Source organism: Toxorhynchites rutilus, chromosome 2, assembly GCF_029784135.1.
Source record: "Toxorhynchites rutilus septentrionalis strain SRP chromosome 2, ASM2978413v1, whole genome shotgun sequence".
Lineage (NCBI taxonomy): Eukaryota > Metazoa > Arthropoda > Insecta > Diptera > Culicidae > Toxorhynchites > Toxorhynchites rutilus.
The window spans coordinates 62,819,152-62,840,256 of NC_073745.1; the positions used below are offsets into that span (position 1 = coordinate 62,819,152).

At 40.0% G+C, this 21,105-nt stretch overlaps 2 protein-coding genes across 3 annotated transcripts; both read right to left on the reverse strand.

Moving 5' to 3' along the window:
• Positions 1 to 890: 890 nt before the first annotated feature.
• Positions 891 to 2,157, reverse strand: LOC129768157 (aminoacyl tRNA synthase complex-interacting multifunctional protein 1). 2 transcript variants are annotated; one of them, XM_055769612.1, is made up of 2 exons: positions 2,008 to 2,157; positions 891 to 1,955 (listed from the first exon to the last, which is right to left on the reverse strand). In XM_055769612.1, exons 1-2 carry the CDS (start codon positions 2,049 to 2,051, stop codon positions 992 to 994), a joined length of 1,008 nt encoding a protein of 335 aa, XP_055625587.1. In that variant the 5' UTR covers positions 2,052 to 2,157; the 3' UTR covers positions 891 to 991. The 2 variants fall into 2 exon arrangements, with proteins under 2 accessions (XP_055625587.1, XP_055625589.1); XM_055769614.1 differs by having other exon boundaries at positions 891 to 1,925; positions 2,008 to 2,145.
• A 15,284-nt stretch (positions 2,158 to 17,441) lies between these two features.
• LOC129767215 (tetratricopeptide repeat protein 7B) lies at positions 17,442 to 20,855 on the reverse strand. Its single transcript, XM_055767869.1, has 6 exons — positions 20,517 to 20,855; positions 20,151 to 20,430; positions 18,608 to 20,088; positions 18,308 to 18,546; positions 18,046 to 18,242; positions 17,442 to 17,981 (listed from the first exon to the last, which is right to left on the reverse strand). Exons 1-6 carry the CDS (start codon positions 20,641 to 20,643, stop codon positions 17,849 to 17,851), a joined length of 2,457 nt encoding a protein of 818 aa, XP_055623844.1. The 5' UTR covers positions 20,644 to 20,855; the 3' UTR covers positions 17,442 to 17,848.
• Positions 20,856 to 21,105: the final 250 nt, after the last annotated feature.

Sequence of the window (21,105 nt, forward strand, 5' to 3'; positions counted from 1 at the left end):
TTTCATTGAAATAGAATACTAATTTAATACACAGATGTTAATTTTCATTCATAATTTTAATTTTAAAAACGTGTTCATTCTGCCTGGAAGTCACTTATTATTTTTGGCGCCCCCTAAACTGGTAAACAAAGCCCAATTCCGTCAACGCGAATATAACTGTTGAAAAGACAAGGAACAAATGAAACTGAACTGATGTTATAACACGCAGAGCGAGAGACGGTCAGTTCATTTGAATCTTACAGCTCACACACTCTCTTCAATTCTACAGCTCTTTTCTCTCCTGCATCATCATCAAAGTGAGCTGAAGAGCTGTTTGATTTTTTTTTACGAGCTGCTCCGCGTCAACTCACTTCAAAGAGTCGATTCTTCGGATCAGCTCTTGAGCGGATGGCACATCTCTACCGTCAACACCCCAATCTGCCAGAGTTTTCAGCACTAACGGGATCCATGTTCTGTTGTACGCCTCTTCCAGGTCCAGTACTACCATCTCCATGTGTTGACGGTTTCTGTTGGCTTCGGCTATGCCGTCTCCGAGGGTCGCGATGATGTTGGTGCCCATACCCGGTCGGAAGGTGAACTGCCGATAGTCCAATTTCCTGTTTTCGGACAGAGATGTGACCAGGCGTCTGTTCGCCATTCTTTCCAGAACGATCCTCGCACAAGTTAGCGTTGGGGAGAATGTTAACTAAGATAAGACTGAAAGGGTTAATGTAATGTCGTGTGTTAAGTAATTAGTCTCGATTCGTTAAAGAAAGTGTAATAAAAAGCCGCGCATGTGATATTCACAGTGTAGCCTTAATCATAAAGCATAGATTGATTTTCGAAGGTCATAATTTCTTCTTAGTCGTCAAAAAATGACTTTCCTTCCGTATTTTAAAACACAAAAAACAAGCGATTTTCTATAAATGTATTATATTGCCAAAAATCGAACGAAAGAACATCGCATTATTCACACAAGCATCATGAGTTTTCAAAGAGGACGTGTGAAATTTCATTTTACATTAACATTCTTCAAAGTCTGCGACAAGACTTGTCCCTTGCCGGGAACCACAAAAGCGCCCTCCTTGTAACATGCGACCAACTGTTCGTTGGTGTGTAAGTCAGGAGCAACCGTCTCAAAAATCTTCTTTTTCGGATTCATCACCGCATCGGGTACCCGAGGATATCCCTCCACGTGAACTAAATCCCCGGGTACAGCTCCCTCTGGTGGAGCCAAAATCTCGACCTTCTCCGGCGAGGAAGCACACATGACCATCGCCTCCGACAGGATCCCACGCATCTTAGCGGGTTTGAGGTTGCAGAGTACTACGACCATACGGTTTTGCATCTCATCTATGGGTACGTGTTTCACAAGACCAGAAATTACGGTCCTCGGTGCAGCCTCACCGCAGTCGATTTTCTCCAGATATAAACTATCCGCATCCGGGTGGCGTGACACATCAACAATTTTACCAACTCTCATGTCCAAGCGTCCAACGTCTACAGGAGGCTCTTCAGCTGCTCCGGCTGCGGGCTTTGCTTCAGCGACTGGTTTTTCCTTCTTTTGTTTCTTCTCTTTCTGTGATTTCCCTTCAACTGGTTTTGGTACCTCAACCTCCTGGCTAGCCTCAGTTTCCACAACCACAGGACTCACATCTACGGTTGTTTGACCCGGCACTGCAATCTGAGCTTTCCCGTTTTTCACCTCGAGTTCGATCAGCCGTTTGAGGGCGGCATCTACCTGCTGTCTCAAGACATTGTTTTCAATTTTCAGCTGTTCAACGCGCTGAGCTGCTTTGGCTTGCTTTAAGACTTCGCATTCCTCTTTCAACGACTTGAGTAATTCTTCGGCGGCATTATTATTGGAGATGATTCGGTCGAGTTGATTCATTGTCCCGGGTATCCTCCGATTCAGCAGTATTCCTTGCGAAAATTTGCACGCTTGTCTAAAACAGAAGATGGACATCCAGAGGGAACTGGATGTTAGATATGTTAGTGTTTTGTGAAGGAAATAAAATTCAGCGATACCTTTTTAATAATCTTCTGTAAACAGGCAACGTGTTATGAAGCATATGTCATTTGTGTTTTGTTATTATTTTTATTTCAATTTTTAATTAATTTGATGTTGTCAGTTCAAGTTATTCACTCAGCCTTTTCCAAATGCTCGCTTTTCGTCACAGCTAGATGTCTCTGATATGCAATTCACCCCTGCCTAGGTTAGATTTACAACCATATGGCGCAGCGAGTAAAATGATGATGTTCTGTTTTTCTTGATTTGACATTCGTTTTTTTTTTTTAGAAAAATCTGAATTTTTCTTCAAATTTCCCGGTTTCATATATTCTTACTACGCTAGAAAGGTTAAAAAATCATCATTTCACATTGTTTTGCTAATAATAAATCAGGAATGACTTGGTATAAGTGTTGCAATTTACATTTTTTTACTAGGCAAACGATGGGTGTTGCATATGTTGCACTTCAAATACTGCAGTCAGGTCTAGAGGTGTGCAATCCAGCTCATCATGATGAACAGCTCAGATCAGCTCGGCTCATCTAAAAGAGCTGTTCATTATGAACAGCTCTTCAGCTCAGTTGTCGGTGTTGACGTCTGGTGGCGACTTCCAATTTGGGTCCCAAACTCGATAGTGTAATCTTTATCAGATTAGAAGACACGAAGCCAGTTTAAAAATGTTAAAAGTTAAATGAATTTTTTCACACCATGTTATTAAATTACTTAAAACACGTATCCCTGACTCTCATTTAACCATTTGTCTATACATTTCCGACATTTTTACTGAGATTTTTCATTATAACATAAATTTTTTCTCAAAAAGAACTTTCCTATGAGAATTTTTCACCGCCTACAAACAAATTGTTTTTCATTCAAATAGAATACTAATTTAATACACAGATGTTAATTTTCATTCATAATTTTAATTTTTTAAACGTGTTCATTCTGCCTGAAAGTCAATTATTATTTTTGGCGCCCCCTAAATTGGTAAACAAAGCTCAATGACGTCAACGCGAACATAACAATTGAAAAGACAAGGAATAAATGAAACTCAACTGATGTCATAACATGGAGAGCGAGAGGCGGTCACTTCATTTGAATCTTACAGCTCACACACTCTCTGCAATTCTACAGCTCTTTTCTCTCCTGCATCATTGTCAAAGTGAGCTGAGGAGCTGTTTGATTTTTTTGCGAGCTGTTCCGTGTCAACTCACTTCAAAGAGTCGATTCTTCGGAACAGCTCATGAGCGGATGGCACATCTCTAGTGGGGTCTACTGGGTCCCCTGGCTTTTGCATCTTCAATGAAAATTCCAGTGCCTCTTTTAAACTCTGAGATCCTTGTTCCGTGTATGTCGCTGAGCTGGGTGCGATATACTACGCACTAAGATCATGGAAACATGATTCTTAGAGGCGAATGAACTGAAAAGTTTAAAGCCTCTTTAATTCAACATCAGCATCATTGAAACCAAGGCGCCTAGAAGGATATCCTAAGATGAGGCCGTTTCGTCATAAGTTGGTTAGGGGAGCGGTATATGAAAACAGTACGGAGGAAAGCAGAAGGGGAAGTATTTGCTTGAAGCGTGAAAGAGACAAACTGGTCACGAGCGAGCTTGGGCACAAGCGTATCGTTTTTGTTTACAAACAAAACACAATAGACTTCCAATATGGCTGAAGAATGGTTTTAGCAAGTTGGCCCACCTCAGGATATACTTTTAGGCGCCTTGATTGATAATTTACGCAAAGCTGAATCAGCTCATGCGACATCTCCATTAGAGCTCAGAACCACAAAAGTGAGGGTTTATTTTACGCACTGAAAAGCAAGATTCGATCGTGATTATTCCTTTTACTTCAATTTAGATTCATTTCAGCCATTAAATGTCGTCAGTATATGGTAAGAAAGTTGGAGTTTTGTATATTTACGCTGGTTTCAACACGCGATTTGACCAAAGTCATAGATAATCTTCGAAAATTTTATGTTTGATAATGCATACCGGTTATTGATACTATGGACAATTGCGATGAAATCGATATCATATCAAATTGGCTGAATCATTGATTATGTAGAGGCCGATACGAGAAGGATTTGCAGTATTTTTAGCGCAAAACACGCTATTCATCGTTTACTTAGTTGAAAAAAGTCACAGGAGGGTTGTGTCCGAGACACGACCGCATAGTTCACGTAGGATTCCGTTAGGTTTCAGTTGATTTTGGATATGTTTGAAAGATTACATTGTTAAACTCTTTGATAATGATTTGGTGGCCCTGAAAAGGGCCGTTTTGTTTGGTTGTTGTTTGTTCATTCCACCAGTGTTTACCGAGCGATGATAACAGAAGGATAGTAAGGATGTTGGATGGTGCGTATCAGATAAAAGATGCCGAAGTGGAACGAGATATGATAAAAATCACCCTCTGTGATCCTAGACGAGATGCCTCCTGTGTTATGTATGGATGAAATAAAGGAAAAAAACTCACCAATATAATATAAGATAATTACCAATACCAAACACAATTATCAATTTTTCTCATCAGTATTTACATGTTACTTTAATATAGAGAAAACATATTTGAAATGGAAAAGGTAATTTTCTTTTAAAATGTTCACTTTCTGAGTGTTTGTTCAACCCAATGCGAATTTTTACTGGACTAACAGCACCTAATACAATATGTAGATAATATGGGAAATCACATTTTCTAATATTTCTTCACTTTTCCAATTTTACTCGCCGTATAAACTTTCCTTGGGTGAAAATGAACACAACAAAACAGACAGCTTGAACCAAAAGACCCATTCTCGAGCAGGAAAACACCTTGGTTCTTATTTATGAAAATTGGAATAAATCGAGTTATTTTAACACAACTGCTACCAAATACAATTTTACACTTACACTTGTGCCCAATTTTTCACAATACACGATTGATATGAAATTTCATGAAGCAACCAACATTAAAATTCCAAATTTAAATTTCATTCGCTAGAATTAATCGTATCACTCAACTTACTTGCAATACAAAAATGCCCCCGACTTGCATATATTTGCAATGCCGATTTCCCCCAGGCAGCTTGGTTTTGATGTCTGTGTTAGGGACCCGCCGCATGTGTCGTCAATTTCGACCAATCAGAAGTGGGTATTTCCGTTAGGATGGGGGTTAAGAATTTTTAAATTGTTCGATAGTTAATTTCATGACATATATTATTTTCTTCAATATAAAATATTGTTATGGAGTGCCGGAATCGGTTGACGCAAAAATTTCATCAATCCATCAATGATGACTGAAATTGGACAATTTTCACGATGTACTCGATTTTAGATTTTCAATTTGAACCCCAATATGTTCCCGAAAGACGTAATCCTACGTCAAAAAATTAAGTTACAATACTTATAATAAGCCATTCCTCGGAATATACATACCACATTGTAAAATGATGATTTTCTAACCTTTTAGCGTGGAAAGAATACTTCAATTCGGGAAATTCGAAGGAAAATTCGGATTTTTCTAACAAATTTAAACGAATTTCATATTAAAAAAACAAAACATCATATCTTTACTCGCTGCGCAATATGGTTGTAAATCTAACGTAAATTCGTCAATTGACGATGTAATTTGACGGTTTAATGTTTTCTTTCCACGCTGAAAAGGTTAGAAAATCATCATTTTACAATGTGCTATGTGTATTACGAGGAATGGCTTGATATAGGTATTGTAACTTCATTTTTTTTAACTAAGTAAACGATGAATAGGGTGTTTTGCGCTAAAAATACTGCAAATCCTTTTCGTATCGGTCCCTACATAATCAATGATATCAACCAATTTGATATGATATCTATTTCATCGCAATTATCCATAACCGGTATGCATTATCAAACTTAAAATTTTCGAAGATTATCTATGACTTTGGTCAAATCGCGTGTTGAAACCATCGTAAATATACAAAACTCCAACTTTCTTACCGATTGACCTTCCACCTATTGGAGGGATCGAAGCTGTTGCTTGTCATGCAAACATCAGAGGCAAAGACCTTTGTATTGTCAGCTTGTATTGGCCTCCGAGAGCTGCGGTTAGCCGCAAGCAACTTGTTGACATGTGCTCACTCCTTCCTGAGCCACGATTGATCTTGGGAGACTTCAACTCTCACGGAACTGCCTGGGGGGAACAGTACGACGACAATCGTTCATCGTTGATCTATGACCTTTGTAACAGCTTCAATATGACCGTTTTGAATACTGGGGAAACAACACGTGTACCTAAACCTCCTGCTAACCCAAGTGCTCTTGACCTCTCGCTTTGCTCGAATTCACTATCGTTAGATTGCAAGTGGAATGTAATCCAGGACCCCAACGGTAGTGATCACTTGCCAATCAAAATTTCCATCACCATTGGGTCGAATTCTTCTGAATCTATAAACATGGCATATGACCTCACAAGACACATTGACTGGAAAAAATATGCGGACGCGATTGCTCTAGCCATCAATTCCAGAGATGGCTTACCTCCATTGGAGGAGTATAACTTCCTTTCTCGTTTGATCTATGACAGCGCAGTTCGCGCTCAAACGAAACCCATCCCAGGTTCCACTATTCGCCGAAGGCCTCCCAATCTATGGTGGGATAGCCAGTGTTCCAAGCTTTATGTCCAAGCCTACTCTCAGATACACAATATGGGTTCCGCAGGGGCAAGGGGACGAATGATTGTCTTGCGTTGCTTTCTTCAGAAATTCAAATGGCTTACGCCGAAAAAAAACAAATGGCTTCAGTATTCTTGGACATAAAGGGGGCTTTCGATTCTGTTTCAATAGAGGTTTTGTCGGACAAATTACACTCTCGGGGTCTGCCGCCTCTATTGAATAATATGTTATATAACTTGCTTTGTGAGAAACATTTGAACTTTTCTCACGGAGATTCGGCAGTAAGTCGGGTCTCTTACATGGGCCTCCCCCAGGGCTCATGTTTAAGCCCCCTTTTGTACAACTTCTATGTAAGCGACATCGACAATTGCCTTACACAAAATTGCAGCCTAAGACAACTTGCAGATGATGGAGTGGTGTCTGTCGTAGGATCAAACGAATCCGACCTGCAAGGACCCTTACAAGATACTTTGAACAATTTTTCAACCTGGGCCATTGGGCTAGGGATCGAATTCTCCACGGAGAAAACAGAGATGGTGGTTTTTTCTAGGAAGCATAGACCAGCAAAACCAAAGCTTCAACTTTTGGGTAAACCGATCACTCATGCTATGTCATTCAAGTATCTTGGGGTCTGGTTCGACTCCAAATGTACTTGGGGGGCCCATATTAGGTATCTGAGTAAAAAATGCCAGCAAAGAATAAACTTTCTCCGTACAATTACCGGCACCTGGTGGGGAGCCCATCCCGAAGATCTTATAATGTTGTATCGAACAACTATTCTCTCAGTGATGGAGTATGGCAGTTTCTGTTTTCAATCAGCTGCCAAAACACACCTCATTAAACTCGAGCGAATTCAGTATCTTTGTCTCCGTATCGCGTTGGGATGTATGCCCTCAACGCATACCATGAGTCTCGAGGTTTTGGCAGGCCTACTCCCACTAAAAGATCGCTTCAATTTATTATCTCTTCGGTTCTTCATCCGGTGTAAGGTCATGAACCCATTGGTGATCGGAAATTTTGAGCAGCTGATCGAGCTAAATTTTCACTCCGGATTCATGAGTTCATATCATGAATTCATCTCCATGCAGGTTGATCCTTCTTCGTATATTCCCAACCGTGTTTGTTTCCTTGACTACATCAATTCCTCTGTGCATTTTGATCTGTCCATGAAGCAAGATATCCATGAATATTCAGATTACCAACGATCGAGGATCGCTCCAACGATCTTCGATGAAAAGTATGGGGGTATCAATTGTGATAATATGTACTTTACTGATGGGTCCACTATAAACGAGTCCACAGGATTTGGAGTGTTCAACGAATTTTTTAGCACCTCACACAGTCTTCAGAATCCTTGCTCAGTGTATATTGCTGAATTGGCAGCAATTCATTGGGCGCTGGACAGCGTCGCCTCACGACCTGTTGAACACTATTACATTGTAACGGATAGTCTTAGCTCTGTCGAAGCTATCCGTTCAGTGAGGCCGGAAAAGCACTCGCCGTACTTCCTTGAGAGAATACGAGAAATTTTGAGTGCTTTATCCAGACGCTGTTATGTCATTACCTTTATCTGGGTCCCTTCACATTGCTCCATTCCGGGTAATGAGAGGGCTGACTCATTAGCAAAGGTAGGTGCAATTGAAGGCGATATTTATCAGCGTCAAATCGCCTTCAATGAATTTTATTCTTTAGTCCGCAAAAATACCATCGCTAACTGGCAACGCAAGTGGAATGAAGATGAATTGGGCCGGTGGTTTCACTCGATTATCCCTAAGGTTAGCCTCAAACCGTGGTTCAAAAGTCTAGACTTGAGTCGGGACTTTATTCGCACCTTCTCCCGACTCATGTCCAATCACTGTTCGTTAGACGCGTTACTCTTTCGTTTCAATCTGGCCGGTAGCAATCTCTGCATTTGTGGCCGAGGTTACCACGACATCGAACACGTTGTTTGGGCGTGTGAGGTGTATCTTGTTGCCAGATCGAATTTAGAAAACTCCCTTCGGGCTAGAGGAAGGCAGCCCAATGTGCCGGTGAGAGATGTGTTGGCTCGGTTAGACCTTGATTACATGTCCCATATATATGTTTTCCTTAAAGCTATAGATCTTCGTGTGTGATTGTCCCTACATCCTTATACCCTCCTTTCCTTCCTTTGCGGGTAATTCGTCCCCTTGCTATAAATAGTAGAATAAGTTGAAATGTAAATACACTATAGATATACGAATAGATTTAAGAAATGAGTGTTCATCAACATTGTTACAATTTCCTTATATCCCATCCTTCTCCTAAAAATATGTCACCCTCCTAAACTCGAGTACACCGCGAGTAATCGGTTTTCCACCTTACTAACCATAGATCTAAGAAAATTGTTTATGTATATAGTTTTAAAATTATATTTAAGAATTCGGCTCCTTTAAACTTAAGTAACTGAGCCTGTAAAAATAAACGAATTAATAAAAAAAAAAAAAAAAAAAACTTTCTTACCGATATTCTTGGCGATATTCAATGGCTGAAATGAATCTAAATTGAAATTAAATGAATAATCACCACAGAATCAAGCTTTTCAGTGCGTAAAATAAACAAACACCCTCATTTTTGTGGTTCTGAGCTCTAATGTAGATGTCGCATGGCCCATCGACCATTTTTTCAGACAGTTTTAGCTCAATTGAGACAATCCGCTCAATGAAAGTTGATAAACACTCATCTTATTTCCTAACAAGAGTGTGTTTTGGTCGGAAAATTATTTAAGATCACCTTGGCATGGGTTCCCTTTCAATGCTCGATTCCGGGGAATAAGATAGCGGATTCGCTAGCTAAGATGGGCGCTTCAGAGGGCATATTTTTTGAAAGACAAATTGCTTATAATGAATTTTTCCACATTTCTCGCCAGCACACACTCATTAGTTCACAGCGCATGTGGAGTGAAGATGAGATTGGTTACACACGATTATCACTTGAATGTAGGTCGTGATTTCATTCGCGTGATATCTCGACTTATGTCCAATCACTACAACCTGAACGCGTACCTTTATCGCATTGGGCTCACAGCAAGCAATCTATGTGACTGTGACGATTCCTATCACGACATCGAGCAGGTTGTCTGGTCGTGTATCCGATTCCATGCTGCCCGCTCTCAGCTCTCCAGAGCATTGAGGGCACAAGGCAGACAATTGGATCTTCATGTCCGGGATATCTTAGGCTTCTGATCTTCTGCTTTATCTATACCTTTTCCTCAGAAACGCCGATGTCAACGTTTAGTGATATAACGTACTTACTGGTGTGATCCGGTAGTACCACGTCACCAAGAATTTGGCCGGGCAGAGCCAGACAGGGAAGGAATTCGGATGGGAATGGGAATGGATTGAAAATTTCGGATCTGGTTCTCAATAGTTTCAGGTTCTTTTTCGAGCATGCCACTATAGAGATCCGTCAATCGCAGGCTGAGTTTTAGGAGGCTGATTTAAATGATTATTAAAACTGAATGAAGTTGAGGAAAATATACACTCTGTCCAATTTCTACAGGGTCTTTCAGATTCAACGCTCACACAAAAAATCGAATAGCTCCTCATGAAAAAAAATTTTCGCTCCGTCGATGGTAACACTTCATTCCCCACTTCGGGACAATAATATTCGGCTACTCGTTCAATCTGATCGGATGGTTTTTAGTGGCAAGACGTACTTTACAAGAACATGTATTTTTAGTGAAATCGTATTACTCGAGCAACCGAAGCCTCAATGAAACTTTGTCCTCTTATGGTAAGAATTTCAACATTTCTCGTCGTCGATTACTTCCTCTGGGGGTACGTGAAGGACCGTTGCTATGTTAATAAGCCACAAAATTTGGAGAAACTCAGACGTCTTCCGATGTGAGATGGCGTAAGATAAAAAGTTTTAACCTTTAACACGTTGAGTGCCACGGTTTTATAGCGAATCTATGTAAGTTTTTAAACGTATTAGGGCCATCGTTTCTTATCGCGGTGGAAGGTATTTTTGTTCGGGGAATGGAATACTTATAAGCTTATATGCTTAAATTAGTTACCTTTATTATCATGTGTTATACTGTCAGTCACCGGTGACTGACGCAGCCTGAGCGATAACTCGGAGTAAGAACTTTTTATCAAAACTTGACGAATTGTTTCCCGGGAAACATTTAAATTCAAAGATTGCTTTATACTTATGGTAGACATACAACTGTACTAGCGTTGTACTTCGAAAACTATATGTCTGTCACCATGTACAGCGCTAGAACCATGCAAGCAACTCGGTACAATCGCTATATCTGTACCGACCTGTTTCACCGTTGTACATGGCTACAGTTGTACTGTGCGCTGCGCTATAGATGGTTGGCGTTGGGTAGCATGAACAAGCTGAATCAAAACACTTGGTAAACATTCTTTTCATTGACTATCTCTTGAGTTAATAACTCAGATAGGAAACTTGTTTGTTCTGTTTGGTAGTTTAGACGCTAAATAAGAACATTTTTCAATAAAATATTAGTGAAAATACAATGCAATAAATTCAAATTTCTGATTGTCAGTTTGTTATGGCGTATCTATTTTAGTGAGAGAAATCTTTGATAATTTATGTCTCAAAAACTACGAGTCCTACAGAAATAGTGTCTTAGAAAGAGTTAAGCCGGGTTCAGACGGTGCGAGTAAGCATACGAGTCGGTCTAGTCAGTTACTGCAGTGCAGCTACTCACACCGTGTGAACACATCATGCCAGTTATTGTCATGTGTGATCCGGCGTGCGAGCTACTTCAAAGTTTTTTGAATTTACTCGCACTTGCATGCTTCACAACGTCAAAAACAGAATTTAGCGTTCGAATCAGTGATGCCAAATGTAATGAAATGTCTCTATTTTTAAGATATTTGAAAATATGTGAAGATATTTATAGACTTGAAAATTATTGGAAAAACAAATAAAACCCTCATAGTTTCTAAACGAAATAATTGTTATTTCGTTTTGCACGCTGGCGGGGCACGCTTTCTTTTTGAGATAGTTTTCTTGAGAATCTCTAATATAGAATCATTATCAGATCACAACTTACAAAAAAAAGTATTGTTCTAAGAAACAGAATACATATTCGATTTAAAAAAGTACATTTTCATTCATTATTAAAATTTTTGAAGCGTATTTATTGCACCTGCAAATCGACTATCATTTTCATTTCACAAAATAAATAAAATTTAAAAAAAAAATCTTTTAGACTACCATTTATAACATCACATCCTTTCGGAATTATCTGAGCTATGGATGTTTTCGAGATTCTAAAAAATATCGACAACAATCCCAACGATATTCCAAAACAAAGGCACATCAATGTCATTTCTAATTTAACTCTTGCAGGTACAGCATCCCTCATGACTGTATCTTGGCGTTGTATTCGTGGAGCAATTAAATCCAACAGTTTTTTCACTTGTTCAGGTGTTATTATCAACACTGCTCTGTAATCTCGGGGATCCTCATCGTAGAGTTCCTTCAATATTGTATTTGTTGCTCCTTTTCTTTGCATCTAATTCCTGGCCCGAATCCTTTTCTCTTTCTGCTTTTTCGGATAGTACCTTCAGTTCAAAGAATTTCAGCACAAAGTATGTATTTTTAAACACGATCAGCGTTTGTTTTGCTATAAAATTGTGTGATGATACATTCAACTGAAAACCTAAGATGAAAACTGCCAATAAAGAAGTCGATTTTGGACCAATCATTTGACAAATTCGGACCTGATTGCTGTTTCTGACTATTTGATGGACATTTGAAAAGTCGCCTGGCATCCCTGGTAAACCCGTGCCGTAGTATCTAGTTTCTCGCCAGCAGCTCACACTGTGTGAACGGACAAGGCGAGTCAACCAATTGTCAAGCGAGTCCACCGGGTCAGTAGCTGCTCATTGTCAAGTCAGCTACTAGCAACGTATAAATGGGCCTTTATAGAGTATTGATGTCCAAACGTGAAAAAAATATACACTGAGAGAAAAAAATATTACTTTTTTATTCACAAAAAAACCAAAAAAAACATATTCTTTAATTTAAAAAAAAATCATATAAAATAGAAATCATGTAGAAAATTTAAAAAATGGGCACAGATGGTAAAACTATTTTTGACGCACTTTGTGGAACATCGATTTTTTATGAATTCTGGAAACTTCGAAAAATTCGTTAACAATCATTTTTAGCCACAAATTATGAATCCTGATGTGATTTTAAATAAAAAAAGCTCTTCATCAATCTCCTTCTAAATGCAGCCAATTCCCAAATTCTGTGGAAAACTCATATTTCCTCCAACCCAAACGAAATACAAACTTCCATTCAAATCAAAAATATCCATGTTTTGTAATTTGTCGATATCATTTGGAATTGGTCATAAGCGATTTTGCGGTATTCGAAGCTGTTCTATTTCCCGCTTATCCCAGTCAGAAAGCTTCGATTTACGTGGAGCTCTCTTCTTCTTACCGTATCCTTGAGGATTCGCCAAATAATTGAGCTCTATTTGATCGGATCGTCCAACCCGACGAGAAATTTCTCTAATGCCAACATTTTCTTGGTGAAATATATCGATTTATCTTTCTTCTCACTCCATGAGCACTTTTCCCTTCGGTATTTTCCAGATTTATTGATCAAAACAACTGAAACAATGGAAAATGTAACTGGTCTTACACAAACTTGACACTTGGAAAATACAGCAACATTTTTTTTGCGCTCAGCGCTTGCACACGCACACATATGAAAATCGTGCAGCGTATGGTAGTCTCCAATACCTAAACACTGCAATATAAATTAAATCATTGTTTGTTAGCAATGATACAGAGCAGCAAGATCATCACCTGGTCTTATAGAAGTTGGACAGAATGTATTTTCTGAAGTTTTGACGTAGGATTACGTATTTCGGGAACATATTGGGGTACAAATTGAAAATCGAAAATCGAGCACATCGTGAAAATTGTCCAATTACAAACGCTTATTGCTTAATAATTTCATGATGGATTGATGAATTTTTTGCGTCAATCGATTTCGGCACTCCATAACAATTTTTTATATTGAAGAAAATAATATATGTCATGAAACTAACTATTGAATAATTGAAAAATCTCAACCCCTATCCTAACGGAAATACCCACTTCTGATTGGTCGAAATAGACACATGCGGCGGATCCCTAACAGAGACATCAAAACCAAGTTGCCTAGGGGAAATCGACATTGCAAATACATGAAAGTAGAAGGATCTTTTGTCCCTTCCGAAATGTGATCCTTAACAGAGACATCAAAACCAAGCTGCCTGGGGGAAATCGACATTGCAAATACATGAAAGTAGGAGGATCTTTTGTCCCTTCCGAAATGTGATCCTTAACAGAGACATCAAAACCAAACTGCCTGGAGGAAATTGACATTCCAAATACATGAAAGTAGGAGGAACTTTTGTTCCTTCCGAAATGTGCTCCCTAACAGAGACATCAAAAACACGTTGCCTGGGGGAAATCAACATTGTAAATACATGGAAGTAGGGGGAACTTTAATCATATTCTCGTTCCAATTCAGTTTGCATCATATCTCGTTCCACTTCGGTTTCTTTTATCTGATACGGACCATCCATCAACTGTTTACCATCCTTCTGTCATCATCACTCGGTAAACACTGGTGGAGTGAACAAATAATACCCAACAACCAACAAAACGGCCCTTTCCAGGCCACCAAAATCATTATCAAAGAGTTTAACGATGTAATTCTTCAGTTCTTCGATGTAATATCCAAAATCAACAGATAGCCTAACGGAATTCTATGTCAACTATGCGGTCGTGTCTCGGACATAACCCTCCTGTGACTTTTTTTTCCATTCGGCATCATCATTATTCTTCAACCCTACACGATCATTTTTATTGCTTCGAGGAATGCAGCAACTCTAGCCTTCATAGTCGTAAGAGAAATATACACATTTTCGAAATGAAAACTATCAATGAAAATCAATTTTATTGTATCAAATAAACATCCACATCAATAATGTGGAAGGTTTTCTGCAAACAATGAAAAAATCGAAAGTTCCTAATAATGGTTTCTAATTATGATTTCAACAATTTAATCTGTTAATATAATGTCTTTCGGTGATGGATGAAGAAGATTCAAAACAATATGTTATGAGCATTCGAAAACCATTTTGAAATTCATTTCATTGATCTATTCACAATTTAAAACTGTATTTTTCAATAGTAATCTCAATAGCTTGTGCTTGAATCATTACCATTTAATACCTTCGTAGATGTCGACACCGTATCTCACTCGTATGCTTCACCCACTCATTTGAGCAAAAGATGTCGACACTGCACCGTCGCTATCGCGAATAACCATTTTAAGCTTCGTGCTCCATCGTTGTGAAGCGAAAATGATAACGGGTTTTCAGGTAGAGGAAACAAACTTTTAAAATCAAAAAGTATAAATGAAAATCTTTTTTTTGACGTAGGATTACGTCTTACGGGAACATATTGGGGTACAAATTGAAAATCAAAAATCGAGCGCACCGTAAAAATTGTCCAATTTCAAATTCTTATTGCTCAGTCAATTCTCGATGAATTGATGAGATTTTGGCGTCAATCAATTCCGGCACTCCATAACAATTTTTTACATTGAATAAAATAATATATATCATGAAACTAACTATCGAACAATTGAAAAATCTCAACCCCTATCCTAACGGAAAACGGCGGGTTCCTAACAGAGACATCAAAACCATGCTGCCTGGGGGAAATCGACATTGCAAACACATGAAAGTAGGGGGAACTTTTGCTCCTACCGAAATGTGTTCCCTAACAGAGATATAAAAACCAAGCTGCCTGGGGGAAATCGACATTGTAAACACATGAAAGTAGGGGGAGGTTTTTTCCCACCGACATGTATTCCATAACAGAGATTTCAAATCCAAGGGGGAAATCAGCATGTAAATACCCTCGTGGTCGATAGTTTAACTAACGACGCGCACAAATGGATAGTGCTCATTGTAACTAGCGTGGGCATTGCTGATTGCATACATGCTGGCGAATAAGTTGGGAGCGATGAATAAGTGTTTTTTCGTTCCAATAAGAATCTTTCGATGGGTTGATTGAAGAGTGATGCTTCAATGAACTGAATAGAACTTATGCTTGATAGAATATAAATAAAATTTAAATTTGGAACTTTTATGTTGGTTGCCTTTGAAATTTAATATGAATGACCGATCATGTATTGTGAAACTTTTAGCACAAATGTAAGTGTAAAATTGTATATGGTAGCTATTCTGTTAAAATGACTTGAAATATGAAACGATTTTTTCTTCCTCCCAAGGCAGATAGACTAACGGAATCCTACGTCAACTATGCGGTCGTGTCTTGGACACAACCCTCCTGTGACTTTTTTCGCATTAAATATGTTGTTGTAATAGAGCAACAGGTTTTCTGTAAATGGTGAAAAAATCTTGCGCTAAAACTTTTCTGGTGGTAATTTTATTTTATACTAATGAGTTTTAGTAGGGATTTCAGAAAAATTATATAAAATTGATCAAGTAAGGTTCAGTGCTGCGTGTTTTATGCATTCAAGTAACAACAAATAATAACTTTCATTCAAATTTTAAGAATTTTAAATTGCTTTGGGCTCACTAATCTGATAGAGAGTAAATTGGCTCACAAACATAGATTTTGACACAAGATGTCGCACAGTATCCTAGACACCTCGACACCCCTGCTCTATTGACGAATTTGCGCAAAGCTGAATCAGCTCATGCGACACCTACAGAACCACACTCAGAACTCAGAACCACAAATGTGAGGGTGTTTGTTTATTTTACGCACTGAAAAGCAAGATTCGGTGGTGATTATTCATTTTATTTCAATTTAGATTCATTTCAGCCAATACACATAGCACATTGTAAAATGATGATTTTCTAACCTTTTCAGTGTGGAAAGAATACATGGAACCGGGAGATTTGAAGATAAATTCTGATTTTTCTAGAAAATTTGAATGAATTTCATACCAAAAAAACAAAACATCTTCATTTTACTTGCTGCATCATCTAGCTGTAAAGCTGTAAATATTACCATATACTGACGACATTCAATGGCTGAAATGAATATAAATTGAAATAAAATGAATAATCCCCACAGAATCTTGCTTTTCAGTGCGTAAAATAAACAAACACCCTCACTTTTGTAGTTCTGAGCTCTGATGTAGGTGTCGCATGAGCTGATTCAGCTGAATCAGCTCATGCGACATTTTCTAACCATTTCAGCGTGGAAAGAATACATGAAACCGGGAAATTTGAAGATAAACTCTGATTTTTCTAAAAAATTTGAATGAATTTCATACCAAAAAAACAAAACATCCTCATTTTACTCGCTGCGCCATCTGGTTGTAAATCCAACGTAAATTCGACAATTGCCCTTCATATCAATTTTGTCAACCTTACACGATCATTGTTGTTGTCATTCTGATGAAGTGATGTCATTATTATTTATCGTGTAAGGGACCCTTTACAGAGACACGCACAGTCTGTGACACCGTATGCGAGTTATGATTTTGCGCGCGAGTACAGGGGGGTTAACAATGCTTAATAGATCGAATAGGCATGTATGAACAAAAGCGAATGCCAATTAAGCAAAGTCGCTATAAAAATGAAAAATAATGTGTGCAATGGTATATATTTTTAAAATATTTCTTTAGCGTGTCTACGAGAACATTTACTCCTCACCTTCGCTGTGCGGACAAGTTAGAAACTTTCGCAAACCCTTCCATTTTTTGTGAACGTGGTTTTTAGGCACTCCAACACATATCACTACAAACTCTGTATGGGATAATAATGGGTTTCTTTTTATTACACTTTATAGTAATATAGTTATAATGATTGTTTTATTCCATTTTTTTCGCCTTATCGAATACTGTGAAGATAAATGCACACATCATTCCTACCACAAAGGTACACAATGAACCAAAAAATCACATTAGAAGTGTAAACTAGGGGGTCATGATAAAACACGTAGCGAGGAAAATAAATATTGTTTGTGGACCGCACCGCGTAGATATAGTGGAAAAATCGCTGTGTCCGAACTATGTTCCGTTTCTTGCACCATTATGAATCCGTTTCCGGAACTCTCACACATATACACCCTTAACGTAGTGAATACGATATACTTTTCTGATTTAAAATTAGTCAACAAACCCAACCATCGAGATATATTTTTGGCATTCGCGTTCGTGGTTTACGTGGAAAAAAAGCGGTTCGTCTTACTCGAAGACTAGCGCGATCGATGTGAACGGTAGCACCGGACAAGAAGGCTCCAGTTGCAGTGCCGTAGCCATACAGTCAGCGGACGCCGTGTAGTCACCTATACTTTCCATCACACGACCAAGCAGGAACCTGAAATTCATTGTGGTTCAATAAACAGAATGAGTCGCGGAGGAGGAGGGGACAAAGATTTTACCATATCTTGGGACAATTTGGATCGATCCGGGCAGCGTCTTTGAGTGTTTTCTCAGCCAGCCGAGGCTCGCCAAGGGTGAGGTGGGATTCACCCAGCGCTCGCAGCGCTTCGGTGTGGTAAGGATTCGCAGAGACGGCGTTCAGAAAGCATTGCTTCGCTTCCGCCCACTGCTGCTGGTGTATGTGTATCTGGCCACGCTGAAAACGAGATTTTATGAAAGAAGGATACACTTCTTCCGTCATTCCATAGGGCAAAGTATTACCATATACATAACTTGATGGGACACAGGATTGATCAGGTTGGCCTCATGAATGCAATTTATTGCTTCATTCGGTTGCTCGATTGTCAGGTAAACATCGGCCAACAAAAGCCAAATTTTGAACTGTATTATCCAGGCCTTCTGTGGACCCGGCCGAGGACTGAACGAGCTTAGAGAGCTAGCGGCTTCGCTCAGGGCGTGCTCGATACGGGAGGCAGCCAACGATGCAGCATGTATGGAATCTGTAATTTCAAACAAAACTGTGAAAACGTTTCTTTCTGATGACGTATTTGCAGCCCTCACTGGAATCTTTATCAGACATCTGCGATGACTGCATTTGCAGCACACTTCTGGTGTCGGATTGTTTCTCGTGTTCATGTTCCGTCCCACTGCCGGCGTTGGCAAGCTGCACCTCGTACACTTCCCGCCAAATGCAGAGCATCTGTTGGACAGTTTCTAGTGCTGTTTCGACATCCTTCAGGTACAGCTCGAGATGTGCCTTTACGTGCAGGAGATTCAGATTGTCTGGGAATTCTTCGGTGGCATCTTGTACAACGGCGAGCGCTTCTTTCGGACGCCGATTGGCAGTTAAAAGTAGTGCGAATAAATGTAAACTGGACGCATGCTCAGCTCGTAGCGATAGGGCACTTGTGATGTGCAGCAGTGCTTCCGTGATGTTGTAATTTAACGCATGTTGACATGCGAGGTAATACTCTGCCAGGTGATCATTTGGATCCTGTAGCACTGCTCGCTCGAGTGCTTCGAATGCTAGCTTATTGTAACGATCCTTCTCGGAAACCAACGTCGAAGAGACTGCCACTTGTTGGAGACCAACTCCAACGTAAAGCTGAGCCCGTGAGCGTCTTAGCACCTTCACTTCTTTGCTCAGCGCTTCCTGCGCGAATGCCAACCCTTCCTTGATCTTGTCCAGATGTTCGTAGCACAATCTTGCAGCCATCAGACAACTCAAGGTGTCCTGTGGCTCCAGCTTGGAATACTCTTTCAGAGCACAAACCGCATGCTCGTGTCGTCCCATTGCAATCAGACAGGTGGCATACTGTTTCCACACATGGCTTTCTCCAAAGGCAAATTTCAGTGCCTTTTCCAGTGAATCGTGCAGCAAACCGACCTGGTTCCAACGAACCGTTGTCAGGGTCATTAAATCGTACACCGCTGTCGCATTACCCAACGAGTGCATTCTTGCCTCTCGGAACTCGGGACTCTGCGACAAGACGGCATCTCTCACGGCCAGCGCTTCCGCTATCAGCAGCAGTAAAATTGTTTCCTCGTGCTGATTCCGTGGAATAAACTGTTGTCTAGCTGCATATTTCCTCGGTTCCCATAGACGCTTCCCGGCGGAGCCCGCCCTGGTCGCATTAATATTAGTCGGTGGGGTATAAATTGTTCCGGACACACCTCTCAGCAGAACCTCCGCCAGTTGTCTGGTCAGAGTCAACCGTAGAGTTTGAGTCGCCTTGGTTTCAACCGCATTCAGCATCACCCGGTAGCGATCGATTGCATTTTGCAACTTCCCCGTCTTGATCAGCACAATGGGCGCCCGTTGCAATCCGGTTTCCAGCACGGCACTCATCCGGCGAACCTCGCCTTGATTGCCGCTATCTTGTCCCTGAAGATAAAGGATCCCCAAGTCGGCTGCTCGCTCGAAGCAAGTAATCATATCGGTTTCCTGTTCGGATTGCTTGAACTTCGAGGGCGCTTTGCCGCCTTTCTCCAAACACATCCCCTTAATGGCGTACGATTCAGCCAAAATCCGGATGCTACGACTGGAAAACCAAACATCATATGAAAAAAAAAAAATCAAATCTAGTTACTATTTTTGTCTTACGGTGAAAGATGCTTCTCGGACAGCGCATTCAACTCGGCCAGGACAAAATTTTGCAACGACTCATCGTATTGTCCACAGGCGTAATATAATTTCGCCAGAAGCAGGTGAGCGTCCAATGCTATTCCAGCCTTTTTTCCACTATCCCCTATCACCGAGTTCAGATAGCGCTTCGCATCTGTCAGTCCCAGTTTAGCCTTGTGAAAATTGTCCTCCACTGGAGGATGCTCCTCCAGATAGCTCTCCAGTTTACCTTCCCCCATGAGGAAGTTTGCAAGACTTTCTTCAATTAGACAAACAAAAATCACACTTATGTAAACACGAGAAAAAAAAATTGTTCCTTCTTTGAGTAAAATCAATATGACTCACCAACTTGTGGATAGCCAGACTTGAGTTCGTCTGCCAGCTCAATCACCCGATTCCATTTGCCCTCGCCCCGACACTGCTCGATCGTGGTCTCCAGTTTAGTGACCTGGTTCCGATTGCGTCCCGTCATTTTCAACGTGGTTCTACGCACCTAGCACGATTGATTGAATGAAACAATTGGGGTAATGTCTGCCCAGGCCTATCTGCACCCGATAATCAATTTTCCTATCCTACACTCTATGGACAAACACCCACTTGAAATTATGATTATAAAACACTCCCGTTCCTTCGCTTTTTTATACATTCTCTGTTTTGATTTGGTTCTTGTTGTTCGACTGTCAGACTGGCAGAGGGGTGTTTGATTTCATCTGGTCGTTTTAAATCATGGAGTCACAGGGTGGGGCATAAGTTACAAAATACGGTTATTCCAGAGCCCGAACAAGTTTATAAATTTTACAATCCGATCGAAATCGACTTTTGCATTCTGCAACCAGAATGAGATCGACTTTTGCATTCTGAAATCCGCCCGAGATTTAAACCCGTTGGACGTATTCAAAAGTGACAATAGGCCATATTAGACCACGCCCCACGT